The sequence below is a fragment of the Ostrea edulis genome, chromosome 7 (assembly GCF_947568905.1).
Source record: "Ostrea edulis chromosome 7, xbOstEdul1.1, whole genome shotgun sequence".
Lineage (NCBI taxonomy): Eukaryota > Metazoa > Mollusca > Bivalvia > Ostreida > Ostreidae > Ostrea > Ostrea edulis.
In genome coordinates, this window is record NC_079170.1 from 22,259,098 (window position 1) to 22,269,097 (window position 10,000).

Below are 10,000 nucleotides of genomic sequence, written 5' to 3' on the forward strand. Positions count from 1 at the left end.
AATAACGACGCTGAATATGACGTCACAATGTACTGGTTACATCAATTGCGTTATATTTCCCGCGTTCAATATATAGGCGGATCAAATATCCAAAATTAGGATGCTTTGATACAGCTCCGTCCTCGTGCTAACTTCGGGTTGTTTTCGTTCTGTTTTGGATATAGATACTAATGCCAAAATTTGTTTGCTTCGCCCTCAAACACGGTCACGCCGTAAAACATATTAATGCCAACGCTTTTTGCTTCGCCCTCAAACACGGTCACACCGTAAGACATTTTAGAAATTACAAATGCGCTACCTCAAACAGAACATCTTCATCTGTATCATATTCCATATCGTCTTCTTTTCGTTATTTTGTTCTTCAATGTAGAATTAATGCCGAATTTTTTTATGACAAAGAACTATTACAATAAGCTTCCTTTTGATTAAGATTCCGTTAATTTTATAAATTTCAAAATTTACGGACGGATAATATTTTGCCGGAAAATTTCAAATGGTTGATCAAAATAAATTCTACCTTTTAATGGTTTTATGTCAACCACACGGGTAGGTATAATGGCAGTTAGCCAGAAATATTTAAAAAATATAATAATTAACATTTAAGAAGTAAGGTAGTTCTGAACAGGACCAAAATCCGTGAGACTAGTGAGGGGAATAAAACTTCAAAAGTTCCGTAAAATTAAAGCGAAAGTTGGAACATCGAACAAGTGTCAAAAGATACAAAGTTGGAACGGAAAAACGTAAGTTACCCCAGCTTACAAGGTCTGGTAATGCTCCACCACATAGGCTCTCTGTAATAGATCTAGCCGAATTTATTCACAGGAGTTCGAAATTTTATCAATATTTAAATCTTAAACTCTTATCCGTTCTGTTCCACGGGCACTGGAAGTTAATGTAAATATATAGTATGTGCATGTATACATGTATACATGCACATACTATATATTTACATTAACTTCCAGTGCCCGTGTTCTGTTCACTATGATAGTCACTATCATGTGTGAAAGAGAACATGAACAGAGCGGATAAGATGCCCGTGTGGATATTGGCATTGGCCAAACCATGAGCTGTGTGTTATAGTATGGCTATGCTAATTTGGTCAAACGGGTGAATTTTATTGATAAAATTTAAAACTCCTGTAGGCCTAATTAATTTGACGCTATATTTATACATTTGATAGTACTAATATCAATAGGTTAAAAGTAGGTAAATGTGTTTAGAGAATTTTTTTCTATAAACATTTATTTATGAAGATGTAGATTACAAAAACAATAATATTGTAACGGCCAAGCGATTGATTTTATAGTAGCTGCCACCAGTTGTCTTCCTTGACAACAATCCAATATTTTGAAAATTGACTCTGATGTAAAGTTTACTAATTTATTGAGTTATGTATAAGTTAGGTGAAGTTTGTTATACAACAATGTAATACTCCAGAAATATTTCTGGGACTTCATGCACAGAATATAAAAGAACAATCGTAACAATATCAATTACAATAGAGTTATAGCGACTGAACCTGGTGCCAATTGTATGAATTAATACTAAGTTATAGTCTGACCCAACCAATGAAAGGTGAAGATAACAAATCCATATATATTAAATTATCATTGGTATAAAATAATAACCGGTTCCCCTCTTTAGATTGATTAGTTGAATTGTTACTTCTATGAATAATATTCTGAATCTTACACTTATTATTAAATTGTGACTTTACACCAGTAATTCTGAACACAGGTAACTGGGAATGATTCTTAACCTAAATAATTACCTAATCTAATCCTAATTAATTAATTAATCTCCATATCAGCCTTATCAGGCAACACTGGGAACGTCCTATTCGTAAAGTAAAATTAGCTATCTCCCAGAATCTTGTCGGATTCTGACTTATATACCCTTTCTAAGTCCGGGGCAACAGACGGGACAACCCCACCAGGGACGGGGCAACGCACGTACAGACGGGTCAACCCTAACTTTCCCCGGACAATCCAAATCCCCATCAAACCAACCCCGGCTAAGTATTCTACGGGACTATATCGTTTATCTATATCTAAATTAACTTAAAATCAAGTCTATAAATCCAATTATAAGAAAGATCAAACACTTACATTATAGGCACTCTTCGTAGTAAAAATCAGCCGTCTGCAACCTAAACAACTTTGACCCGAAGATCGGGGTCAAATAAAAATAGACGCGGCCCCAACTCTGACTTTTATAAACAAATGTAACACACAAGTTCTTTTCACCTTTTATTCACAGTTGTAGTGTAATGTGATCAATCAATGATGAATCAATGACAGTGCTCCTATAAATATAAATAAATAAAAACACATTATAATTTGTTCTAGTGACTTAACCAATGTACAAGATTTGCTTGACCTCAATCATATATACAAACATATTTCCTTTGCAAGGATTCATATGTAGTACATGTATTATAAACATGCATAATTAGCAACATGAACAAATAGCAATTGCAAATACGCAAAGTTCACAAACCTAAACAAGGCACGCAATATCCGGCCCAAAAAATGGCCACCACGACAGGTCAAGGTCAACGTAATACACTGATCACCTACATTTAGACCTTCTCTCGGCACCCGGATGGGATTCGAACCGGGTGCCGAGAGAAGGTCGCGTGTGATGGACGATAGGCATTAACCTCTGCGCCATTGAGACTCTGCAACTACGTAGATATTTTTGGTATTCTGTGTGTCTGATTATTATTGTAAAATTAATTATAATTGACTTTGAAGAGTATTATATTCTATTAATTTTGGGTAAAAGTATCTCTTGTTGAGTTAAAATAATTTCGTGTAATATTTTTCACACTTATGAAGACGGTCAGTGATTGGTCAGTGTGTGTAATAATAGAACCTGCTATTGGCGGTATTTTTGCACGAGATACAGAACAACAAAGACGTGTCTGATGTTGTGTAAGTTTTTGGTGATATATTTGTCATTTTCAAGTACACAATAATTTGTCAGTGAATATTTTGAGTGCATAGATTCACTATATCGTGTGCAAGGTATTGTAAGAGATTCTTTGCTAAACAATGCTGTTAGGAAGCAGAATTCAATATTTAGCATTTGCTTTAATCAGACATATAGAATTGAGAACTAGTTTGTAGCTTAATGTTTTCTATTTATACTTAATGGGAGAATATAATTGAGTTTTACATACATGTACTTCGGTGACACAACGGTGTTTGAGTTATATGTGTGTTTCAGTATATTTACAGTGTTTATTTTATTAATAGGTCTAAATGTAGGTGATCAGTGTATTACGTTGACCTTGACCTGTCGTGGTGGCCATTTTTTGGGCCGGATATTGCGTGCCTTGTTTAGGTTTGTGAACTTTGCGTATTTGCAATTGCTATTTGTTCATGTTGCTAATTATGCATGTTTATAATACATGTACTACATATGAATCCTTGCAAAGGAAATATGTTTGTATATATGATTGAGGTCAAGCAAATCTTGTACATTGGTTAAGTCACTAGAACAAATTATAATGTGTTTTTATTTATTTATATTTATAGGAGCACTGTCATTGATTCATTCATTGATTCATCATTGATTGATCACATTACACTACAACTGTGAATAAAAGGTGAAAAGAACTTGTGTGTTACAAATGGCGTCGTGGACAGGATTCACTTCGATTTAGTGTTCGTGTGACAGTGTGCAATACTCAACGAGTCATGGAGCAGCTCATCCAAGGCCTCGTTGACAAAGTTAAGGCCTTAGAAGCCAGGGAGACACAGGAACATCAGGCAAATCTGGATATGAAGAAGGAGTTGCACCAACTTCAGAAAAAATTAAAATCTTACGAGGAGAAGGAGTCTAGAGAGAAACCTGCACCAGTTGTGTATGTGAAAAGTGAGAGGAAATTTCAAAAATTCAGTGGACGTCCTGAGAAAGATACAGATCCGGATGTCAACGACTGGATAACTGAAATGAGGGAACACGTAAGAGCAACAACATCCAAAGACGGTCATGCAGATTTTGTGATGGACCATTTGGCTGGTAGTGCTAAAACAGAAGTCCGCTTACTTCCTATAGAGCAACGAAAAAAACCCATATTCTAGCCCGAATGGACGAGGACGAGGCAAAGGGAACAACAAGGACATTGTTTGTTATACGTGTACTGGTAAAGGACACTTTGCTCGTGACTGTCCCAGTCGTCCCAATAAAAAGAGCAAACCGAAGAGTGACCCAAACGGAAATCCCCCACAGTAGCGAGCCGTCTAGTGGAGGGTCAGGACAAAGGCTCAACAGACAACATTAAAAATAAAATTCAAAATGCAGTCAGGGACTGTCCGGTGACATCAGTGGAAATAAATGGACATAGTGTTGACTGTTTATTGGATACAGGAGCAGAGGTGTCAACAGTCTCAGAACTATTTTATAATCAGTTTCTACAGAAAACTAGTATAATGGACACTACCAAGTTTTTACGACTTACTGCCGCGAATCAGGAGCAAATTCCGTATTTAGGATATATAGAAGAGACTCTAAAAATACAAGACAGTGTGTTCAGTAACGTGGGCATGTTAGTTGAAACTGTGACAAAAGACCCAAATGCTATTCAAGTGATATTAGGATGTAATGTGTTAAAGAACATCAGAACTTCAGAACATTCTTGTTCGTTAATGGATAACCCAGTATGGAATAATGTCATGTCTGTCTTAACTTTAGCCGACAAGGAAAACTCTGTAAAAATTGGACTTGTTAAAGTTGCTGGTACAGAGTGTGTTAGAATTCCCGCTAATTCGATGAAAGTTGTCATGGGATCTACAAGACAAAACAAGCGGAACGAACCCTACACTGCAGTTGTACAGGCTGTCACTGCAGAAAATGGATCTCTGCCGAGAAACGTCATGGTGATAGACACTCTTGGTGTTGTTGACAATGGAAGAATTCCTGTTAGGATAATAAACATTGGGCATGAAGACGTTTGGATTCAACCAAAAAGTCGCATCGGTACGTTACACCTTGTTGATATTTTGAAATCCACAGAGGATGAATATGTTGTTGACATTGAGAAATCTGAAATCAACATCCGTAGAGTTTCAACGTCGCCTTATACAGATTCATTTGATGTTGAAAACATTTTATCTGACTTGGATGTGGGACATGAAACATTCACAACAGAACAAAAGGATAAACTACGTGAACTGTTTGTCAAACATCATGATGTTTTCGCCAAAACTGACGAAGACTTAGGATATACACAAACTGTCACTCATCCTATTACCTTGACAGACGATCAACCAGTAAAAATTCCTCATCGTAGGATACCACCAAATCAGATAGTGGAAGTGAAACAACACATAGAAAACTTACTAAATCAAGGAATAATCCGAAAGAGCATCAGTCCTTACGCATCGCCTGTGGTGATAGTTAGAAAAAAGGACAATAGTATCAGACTCTGTGTAGATTATAGAGCTCTCAATACGAAAACGATAAAGGATGCATACCCTTTACCGAGGATAGAAGAAGCATTAGATGTGTTGAATGGAGCCAAATACTTCAGCAGCATAGATCTAATACAAGGATATCATCAAGTGGCCGTCAAAACTGAGGATATTCCAAAGACCGCATTCCGAGTAGGAACTGGAGGACTGTTTGAGTATGTGAGAATGCCGTTCGGTTTGTGTAACAGTCCGGCAACGTTCCAAAGACTGATGGAAGCGTGTCTCGGTGATGAAAACTTTGATATTCTTGTACTGTATTTAGATGACATTTTGGTATTTTCACGGACTATAGAAGAACACATTCTTAGACTGGACAAAGTGTTTACCAAACTTAAGTTACATGGACTTAAAGTGAAAATGTCAAAGTGTCATTTCTTCCAGAAGGAGGTTAGGTTCTTAGGACATATTGTGTCCGAGAACGGTGTTGCAACCGACCCAGATAAAACAGCAGTAATCCGATCATGGCCCATTCCAGTCACCGAAAAACAACTACGTTCATTCCTTGGACTGGCTAGTTATTATCGTAAGTTTGTACAGGGATTTGCCAGTATCGCATCTCCTCTCCATTCTTTATTGTCTAAACCGAAAAACACCAAACTGAAATCCGAACAATTTCAAGCACTATGGACTGAAGAGTGGACTCGGGCATTCGAAACATTGAAAGAGAGACTTACGTCTGCACCAGTGTTGGGATTTCCTGATTTCACTCGAGAATTCATCTTGGAGACGGACGCTAGTCTTGAAGGTCTTGGAGCCGTTTTGTCGCAAGAGACACCAAATGGTAAAGTAGTGATTGCCTACGCATCAAGATCACTCAGAAAAGCAGAGAAAAACATGGAGAAATATAGTTCTATGAAACTGGAATTGTTAGCACTCAAGTGGTCAGTTAGCGAAAAATTTCGGGACTACCTTCTTGGATCGAAATTTATTGTGTATACTGACAATAATCCGTTAAGTTATATCCACAAAGCCAAGCAGCGTGTCGACGCAACTACAATGCGCTGGATCGGAGAATTGGCTCAGTTCAACTTCTCGGTGAAATACCGTTCTGGAAGGGTCAATCGAAATGCGGATGCTCTGAGTCGACGACCTATTTCATCGGAGATAGAAAGTGTTGTGGATACACTAAACAGGATTACGCAGAGTACATCATTGGAGGTGTTAAAGGGAAGCATGAACTATATTGGTGAAGAAGCAGCTAACGTTCAGTTGCGTTCCGTGTGTGCGACAGCTACATTACCTGAATTTATCCCAACAGACATTGCGGCACTTCAGGAACATGATCCGGTCTTAAGTAGAGTGCGTTATTGGATGGATCGAGACGATAAACCGTCAGTTTATGAATTGAAACAGGAGCACAAAAGTGTCAGGAAACTACTTAATCAAAGAGACAGACTATTTTTTGAGAACTCTGTGATATTCAGGAAAATTCAGGATGAAACAGGAGAACAGAATCAGCTTTTGCTTCCGGAAGTTCTAAAACAAAAAGTTCTACAGAGTGTTCACAATCATGCGGGACACCAAGACATTGAAAAGACATATTCATTGCTAAAGAAAAGATGTTTCTGGCCAAGCATGCTACAAGATGTTCAAAAATGGTGCAAGTCCTGTGAGAGATGTTTGATAGGGAAGGCTCCCCTTCCTGCCATTAACCCCCCTGTCAGCAATCTTATGGCATACAAACCCTTAGAAATTCTCGCTATTGATTTCACAGTGTTGGAAAGGTCGTCAGATGAAGGTGAAAAGAACTTGTGTGTTACACAAATATGGCATTAACACGAACAACGTGCTTGTTTATCACATTAAAAATCGTTATATACACAAATATATGTGGATGAACACCATGCTACTGAAGTAATCAGCGTAAGTAGGCAATAGTCATATCAATAACTTGTGGTTTTACATACAAACCTTTGATTAAAACTATAAATAACACCGGTAACATCGAGTGTAAAAATAACACATGGCACATATGCACATGTATGTAAACATACTCAGTCAATGACTGGAAATAACGAGAAAAGATCGTAAGCTATAAATACATATAATCAAGCTTGCAATATTAGCTAAAGAATCCCATTTTCCTACAATATTATATCTGCCCTTTTTAATTGTTGTTACCCTGGTCTGTCTGTCTGTTTCGCATACTGTCTACTTCCTCAAATTCCTCTGTTATAGATTAACATGCATGTTTAACATGTAATTATTAACAGTTACCAATTAATCTTTTGGAATATGATATAGGTGGTGTATTGTAGACGTGCAATAATTAAGGTTTTCAGAATTTTCAATTTTACCCTGGGGACAAAATATGTGTGTGTCAGAAACGATGTTTTTTCTTTTAATAAAAACCCTGGTTCCCAGAACTCCTCATACAGTTTATGCAATAGCCAGATAGCTAAATCATCTTTTGGAAGATGATTTATGGTGTCCTGTGCAACAAGGTTTCGGAATTTTCATTTTCACTAAATGGGTTGAAAACAACATTTTCTACAAAAACCTGGTTCCCAGAACTCTTACATTTTAAAGACCCCCCCAAAAAAACACCATACGGTTGCTCCACGGATCACTGAATGTGGGCGGAGCTTATCCATGGTCAATGTTATTTACCTGGAATTTACCTGGCCAAGAGATAGGTTGTTGTGTATATTTTTATGATATACACAGGAAATTTCTGTTATTACAAATTATACTTAGTGTCTTGATTTGTGCAAAATAAAAATAATTAAAATTTCTACCTACATGCATACCGCATTTCTATTTCCCGTAAACCTTCAAACTTGGTCATATTTATGTATTGCAAATGACAGGTTTAGCCCTTTTCTAAACCTTTGCTTTTTAAAACTTCTAATTAAACTGTTATATATCGTATATAAGTAATTTCCTAAATATAATATTACCCGGTGTCCTGGGAGTTTGCGGTGTCATGGGTGTAGTAGGTAAAATATCCATGTTTCGAGAGAATGAATAAATCCAAGTAGATCTGTGTACATGTACGACCAAATGAAGAATGATCAAGATACCCCTCAATATGGGCCGTCTGTAGGGTTTCTGTAGCTGTAGTGTTTGCGTAATGGTGGTATCCCAAACAGAAGCTGACACGAAGTCTACCCCCCCCCCCTCTCTCTCTCTTTAGGGTTTCTGTGGACGTAGTGTTTGTGTAACGATGGCATCCCAAACAGAAACTGACACGAAGTCTACACCCCCCCCTCTCTCTCTCTCTCTTTAGGGTTTCTGTGGACATAGTGTTTGTGTAACGATGGTATCCCAAACAGAAGCTGACACATAGCTAATCTACCCCCCTTTCTCTCTCTCTCTCCCTTTCTCTCAACCATTGACTAAATGAGTAATTATTGCCATACGTATGCCATATTATTTCATCTATATTATTGCTACAGTTTTACGCATTTCTCTCTCTCTCTCTCTCTCTCTCTCTCTCTCTCTCTCTCTCTCTCTCTCTCTCTCTCTTTTATCTTTATAAATAGAAAACCGGGATAAATTATAAATAGAAATATCTCAATAACTCTCTCTCTATAAATATAAAGCCGTGATAAATTATAAATAGAAATATCTTAGTAACTTTCTCTCTCTCTCTCTCTCTCTCTCTCTCTCTCTCTCAATATAAAGCCCTGATAAATTATAAATAGAAATATCTCAATAACTTATTTATGCTTTTTTACTATTGTTTGATTTCTGATTGTGTAATTTATAATCCATGTAGTACGTATCTCAAACAGAACATTTTTTAAACTACTGTAACAGTTTTACGCATGGGCAATATAACCATTATACATGTTGATGTGCTGCGCCAATAAAGAATTGTTCATGTTTTTATAAATATAAAGCCACAATAAATCATTAATAGCAAATATTCCAATTACTTATGTTTGTTTGGTTTTTTTTAATTATTATTGTTTGATTTCTGTTTGTTTAATCTATAATACATGTATAAAGATGGAGAGAGAAAATATGATGATAAATTGCATTGTACAGGGGACGTTAGAAATTAAAATATTCTAGGTGTGAGTCAATGCTATCAAAACTCAGGTATACTGGGGCTTTCCTGGAGATCTGAAGACTGCTGGTCATCATTAGCCATGATTGTTATCAAAACATCTTTCTCAGGTAGCTGTAGACCATGGTCTCTGCAAACGTCAATCAACCTAAGCTCTATTGTTAAAAGTTTGATTGACCAGAGGCTTATCATTGATCACAACACAGGTAAAATTTGGGGGCGTTAACTTAAAGTTGGGTCTTTAAGCTGAAGCCAAATCATCTTTTGGAAGATGAATGTTGATGTACTGAAGATGTGTAATTTGATGTGTAATTTGATAAGTTTTCAGAATTTTCATTTTCATCCTGAGGGTCAAATACCAGGAGCAAAAAACAATATTTTTCGACCAAAACCCCTTGGCTCCCAGAACTCCTCTACATTTCATGCAGTATTAGCTAAATAATTTTTGGAAGGTATATATTGTAATTAAATAATTAGATGTGCAAGAAAGTTTTTGAATCTTCAT

At 36.7% G+C, this 10,000-nt stretch overlaps 2 protein-coding genes across 5 annotated transcripts in view; one reads left to right on the forward strand and one right to left on the reverse strand.

Annotated features, from left to right (window-relative positions):
• Positions 1-1,041, reverse strand: part of LOC125656621 (vezatin-like) — a 17,303-nt gene extending 16,262 nt beyond the window's left edge. For 2 of the 3 annotated variants that reach the window (XR_008796742.1, XM_056143695.1), the window contains exons 1-2: positions 750-1,041; positions 299-359 (exon numbers count right to left, since the gene is read on the reverse strand). Coding sequence is in view for 2 of the 3 variants with exons in the window: in XM_056143695.1 (XP_055999670.1) it covers positions 299-334 (36 nt within the window). In the remaining variant the exon portion in view is untranslated. The remainder of the gene's footprint in view (positions 1-298; positions 360-749) is intronic. The other variant, XM_056143696.1, reaches the window with a different exon arrangement.
• Positions 453-10,000, forward strand: part of LOC130047926 (caspase-3-like) — a 16,613-nt gene continuing 7,065 nt past the window's right edge. Inside the window, exon 1 of one of the 2 annotated variants that reach the window (XM_056143704.1) lies at positions 453-546. The gene's annotated coding sequence lies outside the window, so the exon portion shown is untranslated. Of the gene's footprint in view, positions 741-10,000 lie in introns of both variants that reach the window. The other variant, XM_056143703.1, reaches the window with a different exon arrangement.